General features: G+C 48.0%; 1 protein-coding gene across 1 annotated transcript in view; it reads left to right on the top strand.

Annotated features, from left to right (window-relative positions):
• LOC119406721 (ATP-binding cassette sub-family C member 2) overlaps nucleotides 1-14854 on the top strand; it is a 197075-nt gene that overhangs the window by 115884 nt on the left and 66337 nt on the right. Inside the window, exon 10 of the mRNA XM_049420186.1 lies at nucleotides 4005-4154. Coding sequence (XP_049276143.1) covers nucleotides 4005-4154 — 150 coding nt within the window. The remainder of the gene's footprint in view (nucleotides 1-4004; nucleotides 4155-14854) is intronic.

Raw genomic sequence — 14854 nt, 5'->3', positions numbered from 1 at the left:
GAGTGGGAGCCTAATGACGCCACATGAATCGCTGTTTTTGCGTCCCCACGTGCGCCAGAAAGGCGAGAAACGCCAGGAGAGAATAACTCTGTCGTTTTTTTATATTTCAGTCTTGTTTTGGGCACTTTAAGCTGTCGAGGAGGAAATCTATGTGGTTTGACCCATAATATGCCCCGTGTCTTACCTATAGGACGCTTTTTTGATGACTCTAACATCGCTATTTCTTTAGCTGATGACTAGCGCCACCTACAGCGCATCAAGCAGGCCTCATTGTCAACGTGTGGAAGCCTAGACATTGCTTGCTTTTCATGCTGCCACGTGCCGACCACACTCTCCGGGCAAAGGCGTGCTTTGTGTAAAAGACGCCATGGAGAGGAAGAAGTGCACGTGAAATGCCGACCACTTTCTCCGGGAAAACGCGTGTTTTGTATAAAAGACGTCATGGAGAGGAAGAAGTGCAATGTCGGGGTGCACGTGAAATGTTTCAAGGCTTACCACACCCGCAGTTAGCACCCCTAATGCCCAGTGTCCTACATGTATAGGACGGCTTGAAAAACAGTGTAGCAGTAAATAGAGAACTTGTGCCTTCTTTTGAGGGTAGAAGTACACTTTTCGTGAAAAAATATTTGTTTTGTCATTTTTTCTGAGTTTGGGCATATATGGGTTAACATCATCTGCGTTATTAGCCTGCGTCGCAATGATATTGAGCAAGTTACTCATGCAAAAGGGTGCGCTACAGTTTCTGTGATCGACCTCACAAGGATGCTATTGTGCTCGCAGACGCTTTGGGGTGTTACAGTCCAACGCACACACTTTGCGACTACAGTTGAAACCCGCAATAACGAAATCGGCGGGGAAAGCACAAAATTTCGCTATTGCGAGAATTTCGTTGGAGCGAGAATGCGGCAGAAAAGACATGGAATTTACAAAAAACACATTTTATTTCCAAAAGTCGGTAAGTTTGCTTTGGCGAGCCTTACCATGCAGCAGTTTCATGCCTCTCGATCGGGAATCACGTTTGCCACGGCACAAAGTTCGCCCCATGCACTGGTCAGTGACGGCGGCATTGCGCTGTCACCAGTACTATCGTCAAGTGCGCCTAGGCGAACCTTCTTCCGGCTCCGCTGGATCAGCGCGGGTCATAGCAGAATCGTGGACAGCGAGCTGCACGCAACGCCGAATTCTTCGGCGATGTCCATTTTTTCCTGCCCTTTTCCACCTCACTGATGATTGCAGCCTTATCTTCCAGCCTGATGAACTTCCGCTTTTTCGTTGGAGGCGGCATCTTCGCAGGCAGCGAAATCGGACGAAGCGATCGCAACACAGAGTTCACGTTGCACCAAGCGACTAAAGCGACCAAGTAAACGCTCCACAAATGGCTCCACTAGACACCATAGCTCCACACACGCGACCATGTGCGCGCAAAGTCGACAAAGCCAAGCACAGAGCCAAGCCAACGAACGAAAATCCATGAGGAATGTGGATTTGGCTACGTAGTTCACGATAAGGAGCAGGTGTTTCGGCAAGCCATCATCATCATCATTGTCGCCAGCTTTATGTTTTTAGGGGCGAAGCTCCTTAAGGCGGCACCCGTTCGTCCCTCGTAGTCGTCGTCATCGTAGTAGTCCGTAACAAGTCTTACGCTTTGACCTCCAAGGTGGTGCCGGTGGGAGATTTCTCCTGTGCGTTGTTGAACAATAAAAAATTCGCAGCGTGCGCGTTAACTAAAAGCCGAATTCTTCTGTCTCTCATTCCCCATTAGCAGCCATTGGCATGTTCCAGTAGGAAACGTTAGTAGAAGTAGAAGTGTAAGTGTTAGCTAAAAGCCGACTTCTTCTGTCTCTCATTCCCATTAGCAGCCATTGTTTACCTCCAAGGTAGTGCCTGGTGAGATTTCTCCTGTGCGTGATTAAACAATAAAAATTTTGTTCAAAACGCCGTTGATTGATGAAATAAACCAACGAAAGACGCCAGATGTTTTGTAAAAGCAGAATGAAAGAACGCCAGATGTTTTTCTTAAAGTGTAGTAGTAGTAGTTGTATGTAGCCACCTCGCCCGATCGTCAACGGGCGAGGTGGACCGGCAACGGCGCGAGGACCCTGCCGTACGAGAGTTAAATCACACTAAAAGACATACTTTGCGGGCGATACACTCTAGTGAGCTTTCAACTTTTCGTCTTAATGTACATGATAAAGAAATTATTTCTACGAAAAACGCAAGGCACACCTTGAGCAATATATTTGGTTTTGGGACGCTAAATGGAACCATGAGGCGATGCGAAGCCGGAGCACTTGCACGATCGCGTTCCGTTGGCTTTCGTTGGGCATGCTACCGACCTCGCGTCGTGGAACCCGCGTCCTGTCTTCCCTCTAGCCTTGCCTTTAATTCGCACAGGGCGAGCGGGGAATGCGGTCGCTCTTGGCGCTCTTTCGCTCGGGAGCGGACTTCTTCCTTGCATTTCACCGATCACAAGTGATAATGAAGGGACCACGTAAACCAACAGTACAATAAAAGTTTGATGTTTAATATATACACGATGTTTCACACTCTTTATATTATGTACTGGGCGCATTTCACGGAAGAGTTTCACGGTTTACAGATGATTCCCTCCGTAGCTTCGCCCCACTCATCATCATTCACCCCGTGGATATGCTGTGATTTTTTTGTAAACAATGATGGTGGCTGCTTCTCAAGTGCGCTGTAGCGATAGTTTTGCACAATTTAAGTGTAGCATGAATGCATTTCAGCAGTTTTCGAGTGTAGGTAATGTTGCGAGAGGGGATTATTTGCGCACTCGTGTTTCAAGAATTTCGTTAATGAGGGACTGCGGTATGAACATCTTTCGTAGTCGCGAGTTACGAAATGCATTGACTCCTATGGGCGTTCGCCGGTGCTCCGAAAATACTTCGTTGCGGTGAGAATTTCGTTCCATCGGGATTTCGTTATCGCGGGTTTCGACTGTATATTTTATGCATCGCACATCTGTCAACGTCAGAACAGATCGTTTCGAAACAAAGCCTTCATTTGCTAGGATGGACAATGGCATAATTGATCTTCAGAATATTTGAAGCAATTATGTTGCTGGACATATAACGGAAGGCCGATGACTAATAATAATATAATTGTCGGGGTTTGACGTCCCTAAACCACGATATGATTACGCGCACCTTAGACCACCTTGGGGTCTTTAACGTGCACCTAAATCTAAGCACACGGTCCATGTGCATTTTGCCTTTCTGGAAATGCGGCCGCCGAGGGCCGGACTTGATTCTGCGACCGTCGGGTCAGCAGTCCAGCACCATAACCACTATACTACCAAGGCGGATCGCTCATAAATAGCAAGGAACACTTACGAATAAAGACTTCGGGAACTGTTCTCCAAAATTATTATTAATACAAGTTCTTACGTTAAACGCGTTGATGTAGTAACTCTCAGCCAGTGACTCTTCCGGATGTTTTATTTGCCGAGGTCAATGGGAACAGGCACGTGCAAAGCTCTATATCTTTGTCTCCATTTTCAAGCTATTTCTCGTCGAAGTAAGAAGCCAGTGTCACGCCGTCGTCATCTCCATTGTCGCAAAAGTATACCCGCCGCAGTGGTCTAGTGGTTATGGCGCTCGATTGCTGGCCTGCAGGTCGCGGGCTCAAATTCCAGACGCGACGGCGGCATTTCCGATGTAGGCAAACATGCGTCGCGCCTGTTTGCTTAGATTTAGGTGCGCGTTAAAGAACCCCAGGTGGTCGAAATTTCCGGCGTCCTCCACTACGGCACTACCCTAGGCTGTGCTAAAAGCGTACTTACGAAATACATCGCCCAACGTTCATTGCGAGAGCTCGTACGGCATGTATTAATTTCATTGCAATCAACCGTGTACTCTCTGATATGCAGGTATACTTCTATGATCTGCATTATTGTGAGTAAAAAACGTACGGCTATGTATCGCAGAGTACGGCTGAAGTCTTGTGGACTACATGTAGGATGTGCGGCTTCTGGCTGTGGCCAGGAGTCTTGTTGCTGGCAGCAAGTGCGGCGGCTGCGTCCTGGCAGTTGGTGTGGATCAAAGACTGGACAGATGCCAGTGGACCGGAAAGCACAAGCAACCCCTACGATTCTTACTGGATTCTGGGGCTGGCCGCCTTATCGTTTGGCGCAGGTAAGCGGCATTGTCTTTCTCGAATTCATTTTGATCGCGATGGCTTAGTCACCAGTGATATAAAGAATGACTTAGACTAAACATCTTCAGGTAGCTCTTCCACTTGCGCTTTCAATATTGCGTTGTCGGACTGGCGCTCGCTTTCCATAGGCAACCAATGGCTTTTTTTAGGGGCGAATCACCTTAGCGTCTCGGCATGTCGGCGTGCATCGTCTTCTGCTGTTGGGACGCTCCATTTCTTTGAGCGCAAGAGATGGCGCCACCACCTCAGCGCTCACCGTGTGGCGAGAGAGAGCGAACGGCACGCGTTGACTACGGAAACACTCTTTCTGCGATGAACGCTGAACTACCAGCTTGCAAGAAGCGAGAACGCGCGCTCGCCCGCGAGAGACAACACCGACGCAGGCAGCGTCTGCTAGCGAGTTTCTTGGCTGAAAAAATCAGAATAACACGAAAGTAAAGCGTCCCCTTACAGAAGTGACTGAATGTTTACTGTACATTAATACAAGAGAGCATGCACAATGTATATTGCCACGCCCGCTTCTTCTTTTATTTTGATGTGCTCCAGTTTGACCAGCAAGGACGGTTATCAACGCTCGACGCTGGCCGTGAAGCAGTGTTCGAGAAGCTTCACGATTTTAATAGATCGTTTTGTTAAGATTGCGTGCCGCACGCGAATGTTCCAGCTTTGTCGAGAGATAACGCCGCCACCAGCGATATTGCTGGAAAGTTCCATAGCGCCTGTATAAAAGCCGACGCGCTTGACCGCTTGTCAGTTGATCGACGGTCGACGCTCTGTCCGCCGCTATCAGTGTATTGCTGTAGCTTTCAGTTTCTCGGCCACAAGTTCGGCCTAATAAAGAGTTTCATCTCGACTTGCTGACTGCTGCCTTCGTCGACGTTACGACCACGTGACAATATTGATATCTGGCAGCTATAGCACCGTTTAACATCGATGCACCCACTTTGATGATTGGTGGTACATCTCCATCCCGACGACAAGCGCACATGTTAAATGATTACACAAACCCTTGTGGTAGCTGTAGTAGCTACTGGTGAAAGCGTAATCAGAGAACGAGGTGTGTAGCCAGAAGAGCGTCGTACATTGGACGCAGAACTTGGTCGCCATCCCGCGGCATGTTAAAATCTGATTGAACACCACGGCCCTACTAGAGGGAAACGCAAACAGGGACTTTAAAGGGGCCCTGCAACACTCTTTGAGCAGGGTCAAAAAGTGCTGCAAATCGGTAGTCGAGGCTCCCGAGAACACGTGAGCCAAATATTATAGCGAAGCGAGCCGCCTGGAATTGACAATAAATTCTCAAAGTCAGCTAAATATCGCTCCCTCTTCTATCGACAAATGATCTATTAGTCCGCAATATATGACGCGATTGTCGGCAGTTCCACCATTGGGTGATGGTATAATCACGATAACACCCTCATTATTACCTTCGTTGTTAATTTTGCGTTCAATAAGCAGATAATATGTATGTTTATATTGTGTTATGCCGTTAAAACACCGAACAAACATTATTATTAGCACTTCCGGTCTTACTGATAGCTTGACTGCTCGTAGTTGCGTGTTTGCGTTTTTTTCACCATGCGCAGTGCCGAAATCGTGAATATTTCTGTGCTTTTGACCATCGCTGGTTGCCGTTGAGAGTGGCAGCCGTTCGAGTGTTGCCTCGTCAGCTAGAAACTGCATCGTCGGCACGTTCTCACGACCGACCGAGGCAGCGGTGCAGCATTTCTCCGATAACAATGCTGGCGCCGGCTAGCATAGGATACCTGTGTTCGCTGTATGGCGAGAGTCCCGTTCGCTGTCTGTTCAGTATGTCATCGAGCCGTACCTCGGCGTATCCTCCCCGTAGTCTCAGGTTCCCGAGAAACCGCGACACAGCAACCAAGCAGACTCGCATTTTCACGGTAGCTGCAGACAGCCGGGGGATGGGTCCGCGCCGGCCCGATGCTCCACGATCCTTTCTTGTAGTCTTTAGGTCTTTGTTGTCAGCCCGCACTCGCTGTGCCCCCGCATTCGAAGAGCAAATAGCATCGAAGTACCGCCACTGGGAGAAGGGTGCACGCAGCTTTGCCGTGTTGAATACGATTCAAGCGCGAGCAGTGCGACGAGGCGGTGTATCGGAGTGTGGGTCGAAACCCATCTCAGCTGTCATTCTTTCCAAACGCGCACACAGGTTTGCGTCCATGGTTGGCAGAGCGATGAAAACACTACGGCAGTTCGAGGTGTACACCCAACATTACCAAACCGAGTCGCAGTTTTCAAGCACGCGCGACACACGGTGCGGTGGGCTCCGCTCGACGACGACCGCGCAAGCCGACCGGAAGTGGCGCCACAGACCACGTGGCTGCGCCGAGATGCCAGAGGGAAAAAATGAAGAAAAAAAATGCCGCCGGCGCTGACGTAGCTCTTCGCCGCCTCCTCACACATCCGACCTCACTCCCTTCACGCCCCGCGCAGCTTTCCGCGCGCTCGCGGCGTTGAGTTGAGGGAGAAAGCTGCCGAACGTGATCTCTATAATTTGGTAACACCACTTAGACTTGACGGATTCGAAAAATTTTTGCGGCATATGACTCGTGAAGAGTAATACGTCAATAATGAGACTATTCCAATATAACTAAGAAAGGTGTTGCAGGGCCCCTTTAACGCAAAGCGCGTCGTGCCGCCCCCCGGCGGCGATTTTTCTCGGGGCGAGCGCGTGAGCGGGGAACGCGGTGTAAAAGCTAGGTGAGGCAGGCGCGCGTCGCAGAGCTATTTTTGGTTTGGATTAGCGTGATGCTATGAGCGAGGCCGACGCTTTTACGACGCTTGTGCTAAGATCGCCACCTCGCGGTGTGTTACGGCATTGACAGAATTTAACTTCTATTGAAAACGCGCCGAATGGGACGGAGGTGTAACGCGTTGCAGGTGTTAATCGCGGAGGCCACAGTAATGACGAATTACTTTACATTACCCCTCCCAGAGGGCAACACCACCCCGCCGACCGGGAGAGTGGTAGATATAAAAGGCGCGTTTGTAAAGCCACTAGAGTCTGTGACCGTGGCGCAGTGATAGCGTGCCCGGCATCTGATGTTGCGGACCGAGCGGTCGTGGGTTCGATGCCCGTTGGCGGAACTTTTCGCTTTGCCATCTGATCGTGTAAATTTTTCGACGTCATTTCCGTAACGGAAATATGTCACTGAAGTCTTGGTGGACCTCGGAATTAAACACTTTCGTGTTAAAAAAAACAACTGCTCGCGCTGCACAACGATTCACCGGCCACCCCGTATATAGTATAGGCACTGGATCTTGACCTGCAATCTAGTGCCGTTGGGAGTGCCGTAGTTGAACAATAAAGATTCGCAGCGTGCATGTTATTTAAAAGCGGACTGTGAGTCACTGTGTCTAATCTTTCTTCTTTCTCTCATTGCCCATTAGGATTGATTTTGCTGTGGGAAACACCGGCGCACACTGCATGCTTCGCCTCTCCAAAGGTTTCACGTTAGTGGAGCTGAAACACCCTACCCAAATGCTTTGCCCCTCCCCCATTTTATCATTGCTGCATAAATTGTGACTGCCGTGATGGCACCTGTGCTCTCGATGCACGCGGGTACCGCATCATTCACTTTGGCTCTCGAGAATTGTCTAGGCTATAATTTGGTCTCTGAGGCGGCAGGTGAGAACGGGTGGTTCCTGCGGTTGCGCGTTTCAATGTTTCTTATTGGTATATTCAAGTGCGACGAGAAGGCAATGCCCGCAGAGACAATTGCCGGATCTCGTAGGCAGTCGTCCTGTATTTTTATCGTTCCAGGTATATGTGAAGTCGTCATAAGATATGAAACGCTACGCTGAAATTTCCCTTTGAACATAGAAAGCGCAATACTTTTCATGACACTAAATGCTCAAGCGAAAAGGTATCTTTTGCAATTTCATACGTGACATTAAGATCAAGAATTCGTTGAATAAAGATGACTTCCGTGTTCCATCTTACGGGAGTGTTCTGTCTTGTGATTTAACTCGTATTGTTCTCAATAGCGCATCTGCAGCGCAACCTCGCACCGCAGTCATTTTATCTACAGCTTCCAACCAAGTGCAGAGATTCTTTATCATGGACACAGTCCTGCATCTATCGCTGTTGATTCGCATACTTTTGTCTTAAACAACTCGTTTGTTACTCGGTACTCCGGCAATTCGCACGTTAATTTGGCGCGCTCCCAACTCCAAAGGAGCACGCTCGAGGGCGATGCCGTCGGAGCTTAACGGCGATTTTCGCCGACTGCTTTCACGGGCAGGAACGCGCAATCTGGCGAATGTTATGTTGCCTCCGCATCCACTATCGCACTTCGCGCGCATTTTCAAGTAACACCTCTGGTAAACAAGCTCCTGCAGCTCTTGCAAAACGATTGCGAGCTCGTAGAACCTGACGCTTGGCGTAGAAGGCAGCAGCAGCGGCTTATGCATGTTATGCAAGCTTTTCGTGCTGATTTCAGAGGTACTTTATCACGGAATAACATGAGAAGCTGCAGAAGTACACAGGCGTCCACTGTTAAAGGGAACATCGGAGCGCGTGGCGACAGCTCGGCGCCACCGCCGGCCAGCGGCTGCAACGAGTTTCGCGCAGGCGCAGTGCGCGCTCTGAGTCGTGCTCTTTCGTCGTCTGCTTCCGCGCTGCGAATCGTCGCGAAGCGAACCGCTGACGCGACGAAAGAGCACCAGGCACGGTGCTCACTGCGTCTGCGCGAATCTCGTTGCAGCCGACGGCCGGCGGTGGCGCCGAGCTGCCGCCACACGCTCCGATGTTCCCTTTAACAGTGGACGCCTGTGTACGTGCACATTACATAGCGACTGGAATTCGCCACACTGCGACTATTCGTAAATAGCTTGCGCACGTACATCTATGAGAGGTGCGAACGCTTGGTTTCAGCGCGAGGTTCTGTCTCTGCACTTTGGACATCTGTGTCGTGTCTGTGACTGTCTGCGGTTTAACTCGAACCTCTATACGATGAGAATCAATGTAGAAACAACCGAGCATAACCTAGCTGAAGCCTAGCAACGACCTTGAAGCAATGTAGAAACAACCTGCATCACCTAGCTAAGGCCTAGAAACAACCAAGAAGCAACCAGATTAGTCTTCAGAATCACCCAGCTACGCTGTTTGAAGCCTTGCGCGGAGACCTACGACTTCGATGGCACATCCACAGGTCTAAAGCATTTTTTGCGTGAGGTCACTATGTGTTGATCCATAACCGTGGAACAAAACTCTATATTTCAGAATCGGCGGTCATATTAGTCATTTTGGAGATAGGTATCGATATGCTGTTGGAATCTTGCCGCTAAATCCCCTTAAGAAATGACCCATATATGAGATATGGGAAATGTCTTCTTTCAAATGACAACGTCAGCTCATAGTTTGTACAACCTACCTCCCCCCCATGCTCCACCTTCGTCCCTGTCCTGGCCCTTGCGGGAGTATGTTTTCGTGAATGCGGCCCGTTAGCTGAAGTGAGTTTGAGACCCTGATAATGCGGAAGAAGACGAACGCTCAGACGTCAACCATGTGGGTACACAAAGGAGGCTGTGCATGGCCATCTCAAGTCACATGACCACTGGGAGCCGTCACGGAGCCACGGAAAATGAATACGTCTCTAAAGGAACCTACGTAACGAGACACCGCACAGTCCTTTCGTTTAAATGAGGGCTGATACTCTCAAGGACGTTTCCCCGCTTCGAAGCTCTTTGACCGCTCTTGCGATGACAAGTTATATGTATATCTTTGTTATATTGCATTTATTATGGCGGTTGCAGAATAACATTTGCGATATAAAATAATAACGAATGCAAATAAAGCACGGAATAGCAAGATGTTAACTATATAGGTGCCCGGTCTATTTACTATCAGCTCGCTCGTTTCAAATAAATCAAATAGCCCTATATGCAAGAAGCAAAACAAGTTTACTACTTGTGCCGCATAAACATACTCCAAATAGTGCTCTTGCCCCACATAAAGAAGCGTTTTTCGAGATAATATGTGGGAAATATATGTGGCGTTTTTTTTTTCAAAAAGAGCCAAATGCATAAACCGAAGCTGGGCGAAATTACACGGGAGCGTAAAGCGCGCCTGAGTATTTTTAACTTGTAAAGCAGTTGGAATCCAAATGGGGCAATTCCTGAATGTAACGTGAACTGAAAAAGGCATTTTCTTTTCAAAAATGAGCCAAATCCTGCATATGTTTCAATCAAACTGAGCCACATTCATTAAACCAGCGCTGCGTCAACAATCGTGAACAAAACAACCAACATGGTCTCATGCAATCTGTTTCATTTGTGTCCTAGTTGCTTTGCTATTGGGTTTACGTCCCACAAAGGGCGCATTGGGCACTTACTGAAGGACACGATGTCGTAGCGCCAAACTCGAATATAAAGAGTAAGAGGCCGACTTTCGTACTTCTTTTAACACGAAAGTGTTTTATGCCGGGGTCCACCAATATTTCAGTGACGTGTTTCCCTCACGGAAATGACGTTGAAAAAATGTACACCATCAGATGGCAAAGAAAAAAAGTTTCGTCAACGGGCATCGAACCCACGACGGCTCAGTCCGCAGGAACACATGCCGGGCACGCTATCCACTGCGCCAATGTCACAGACTCTAGACACTTTACAAACGCGCCTTTTATATCTCACACTCTTCTCTCACAGCGCTCTCGGTCGGCGGGGTGGTGTTGCCCTGTTTGAATGGTAACGTAATGTAATTCGTCATTACTGTGGCCTCCGCGATTAGCACCTGCAACGCTTGTTGCTAAACGCCCTTCGCATTCGGCGCGTTTTAAATAGAATTGCAATTTTGTCAATGCCTTAACACACCGTGAGGTGGCGATCTTAGGCCAAGCGTCGTTAAAGGTCGGTCTCGATCATAGCATCACGCTAATCTAAACCAAAAAAATCACACCATCTCCGCTAAAGGGGACCATGAGGCGATGCGAAGCAGCGTTTCGGCATGTCGAGCCCGCGTTTCAGAGGGGTAGTGGAGAGGGGGAGGAGAGAGTGAAGGGGAGAGGGGAGGGGGAAGTGGAGAGGGAGAAAGTGGGAGAGCGGAAGTGGAGAGGGAGAAGGTGAGAGAAGGGGATAGGGGAAAGTGGGAGAGGGGAAGGGGATAAGGGAGGGGTAGCAGGAAGTGGGAGAGGGGGAAAGTGGTAGAGGTGTGCGGAGAGGGTTTGCGCATGTGCAGTAGGGCTGGTCACGCCGCACACCACCACCGGATTGAACTCCGCCATAAGATGCTTCGCATCTAAAAATACCCTTGCGACGCGCGCTTGCCTCACCTGGCTGTAGCACCACGTATTGCTATACCGTAAGGTATTGCTATACCGTACATTGGAATTCTTTTAGACTTCTTTTACGAGCTATTTCTCGCCCCAATGAAATGTTCCAATCTAAAAGCGCCTAATACAAATTTTACTCCTGAATGCCGACGATAGTCGGCTATATGGATTTTAGCCGCACGATAGACTTGAGGCATTTAGGGGACAGGAACATAATGGCAAAAAATTGTTGGAGCAGGCCAGACCGTATTGCTAGTATTAAAGTGTCCCGCCCTCTTTGTAGTATTCCGTCCTCTTTCTTTGGTCCCTCTCTTATCAGCGCTATGGCTTCAATGAACGTAACAAACCAACTAGCCCGAAAGTCTGTCCACTTAAAAAAGTGCGTTTTCTCAGTTTCAATTAAGGTGCACTTGGTCTTTTTGAAAAAAAAAATAAAAAACGGCACATATGTATGCACAACGTATGTGGAACAAACTTAAAGGGACACCAAAGAGAAAAAACGATTTTTATATTATCAGTTGATTACTATTTTGCAATTCCAGAGTCACCACGCTCGCCGCGTCAACAAGACTCTTGCTAAGCGAGGAAACGCGCAAAAAAGAAAATGCGGGGGGTGACGCCACCTTGAAACTCGCGTGGCGTCGTCTTCTGAGCAGGGTGTTGGAACGAAATGTTTTTCGTTTCGGTTTTAGTTTCGTTCCACCGCAAAAAGTTCCGTTCCGTTTCTGTTCCGGAACTAAAAAAAAATGTTCCGTAACGGTTCGTAACGGTGTTTTTTTTGCGTGCAAAAATTTGAACTAAAGGTAATCATAAAAAAAAACATTGGATATGTGATGTAGTTACTTGCCCTCCTTTTTAGAAAGTGGGAAAAGGGCGAAACACGTTGTCCAGAGGAGCGGAAGTAACTGTACCACGAAGTCCTACCAACCAGCACAAACCAGTATTAATTTCGAAGTCGTAGTATTTATTTTCTTAAAAGACGAACATGAATTTGTTTAGTGGGCTCAATGCTTTGTGTCAAGGGAGTGAGCACGATCTCAGAAGCAGCACGTCATTGAGAGTACTCTCTGATGTGCGAGACCGCTGTTCTGATAAAAAGATCCCCAGGCCTGCGCGGAACACGCGTCACAGTCACATCGAAAGCTGGAAGAGCGGACTTTGTAGAGCCCGTTGTAGAGTCTCTTGGGGCAACTAATACAAGTACACATGCAATGTACACACTACGCCATAAATTATCGCAATTTTTCTGAAGTAACGAAGTTCCGCTAGGCCAGTTTTCGTCATTCTTCGGAGAATCGTGGTACCCGCTACACATCTGTAAGGCATTATGTGCACTTTGTTATGTGGCTGATGATGATGAAGAATTATGGCTTAGCAATTTGCAGTGGGTGGGAAGCAGTGTTGCGGAATGGGCGCCTCCATTCCATTCCAATTCCATTCCGGGGAATTAAAACTTGCCGCAATTCCATTCCTTTCAATTCCTCGGAATGAAAAAACTTAGCCCATTGGGACTCTAGGAATGGCCGGGCAGTTCAATTCCATTCCTGCAATTTTTCAACGTAGGAAAGGCATCTTGATAGTTTTATCGAGTTAAGAATGAACGCCCCATAGAGCTGATGTCATCAGATTCATTAAGAACTGCAAAAGTACGCAAAACACGTTACCAAGGTCGAGGGATAATAGCTTGGCGGCATATCTCGTGCAGTACAACCATCCTACTAATTCCCATAGGTACAGTTCTCCCGCTACTTATAGTATTTGCATGGTGAACATGTTCGAACTAATGGTGGTGTTTTAATATTGTTTAAGCTTAAATGTGTTAATGTTAAAATGACGACATAGCGTATTTTTATGCTGACAAAAGTAGTATTCAAGAAGACTACGCAGTTTTGTCACACGTCTAGAGCGGCCGTGAATATGGAGAAACTAAGATTTGGTTAATGGGGAACAAAATCTTGTAGATCTGCTGGTATTAGTTCGAACAGTACACCGCTCAGGCACCTTGTGCCTTTGCATCGAATAGGGAACACTGGGCCGCATTGCTCGTCAGTACTCACGCTTGTCAAGCGCGCCTCGCAAGCATGGATGGGGTGAGGAGAACTTTCTGTGCTAGCCTGTGGGCAGGTATGAAATGCCTTCCTTGTAGCAAAGGTTATTTACGTGTGTGAGGTACTAAACTGCTCGTGAGATAAAGATCAGGCTGTGCATACAGTATTCGCCACTTTCGTGTGGGGGTATCAATGGGAACCAGCGCGCACGGGTAATTTGTTTCTCCCTTCGATATCTGCTGGGATAATGCATTTGTTTTTACACTAACTTATGCATCGGTTTGTAGCAGGCGCATTGCTTATAAATGTACCGTGCTTGTAATCAGCCAAGCCATTTTAGCAATGCTGCTTTATTGTTAATTTCGAGCCTCTGACTTACTAATGTTTGAAGTTTCAAAAACAGCACGTAGACCAAAACGTGCTATATTTTCGAAAAAAGACGTAATTCCATTCCCATTCCATTCCTTCAAGCGTTGTCCCCATTTCGTTCCCGGGGTCGCGAAAATGTGGAATGATTCAGGAGTCATTCCAATTCTGGTGGGACAACTCCGCAACACTGGCGGCAAGCATTAAACTACAATGCTAAAACTTTAGCGCAAAACGAGCACAGCGGACAAAGAAACGACGAAGACAAGCGCTTGTCTTCGTCGTTTCTTTGTCCGCTGTGCTCGTTTTGCGCTAAAGTTTTAGCATTATGGAATACCAACTAGCCCGCTCCCACACCTTGCTTCATTAAACTACACACTCTTTGCGCTATTACCATTGTGCGATGACTGGTTGTTATTTTACTGCTCTGCTACGTTATACTACATATTGTCACGTGGTCGTGACGTCGACGAAGACAGCAGTCGGCGTTTGCAGAATGAAACTGTTTATTTGGCCGAACTTGTGGCCGGGAAAATGAGAACTAGAACTACAGCAATACACGCTGTACAATGATAGCGGCGAACAGGGCGTCGTCCGTCGATCAACTGACAAGCGGTCAAGCGCGTCGGCTTTTATACAGGCGCTATGGAACTTTCCAGCAATATCGCTGGTGGCGGCGTTATCTCTCGACAAAGCTGGAACATTCGCGTGCGGCGCGCAATCTTAACAAAACGATCTACAATGATCGGGAAGCTTCGCGAACAATGTGGCGCGGTTTGCGCTGAGCGTTGCTGACAGTCTTCGGGGGTGTAGCTTCAACTCATGAAACATAAGACACGCGGCAATGCCCCCCTCTGAAAAAGCATCGTCCCGATGCTTAAAAACAGAACATGATTACATGCAATACTAAAGAAAACTAATAAAGGAAGCAAACATTAGAGTCCTCTGGTGCGTTAACGTGCATAGTAC

The sequence above is a fragment of the Rhipicephalus sanguineus genome, chromosome 10 (genome assembly GCF_013339695.2).
Source record: "Rhipicephalus sanguineus isolate Rsan-2018 chromosome 10, BIME_Rsan_1.4, whole genome shotgun sequence".
Classification (NCBI taxonomy): domain Eukaryota; kingdom Metazoa; phylum Arthropoda; class Arachnida; order Ixodida; family Ixodidae; genus Rhipicephalus; species Rhipicephalus sanguineus.
Note: the sequence above shows the minus strand (reverse complement) of the source record. Positions and strands in the feature narration are given on the sequence as shown.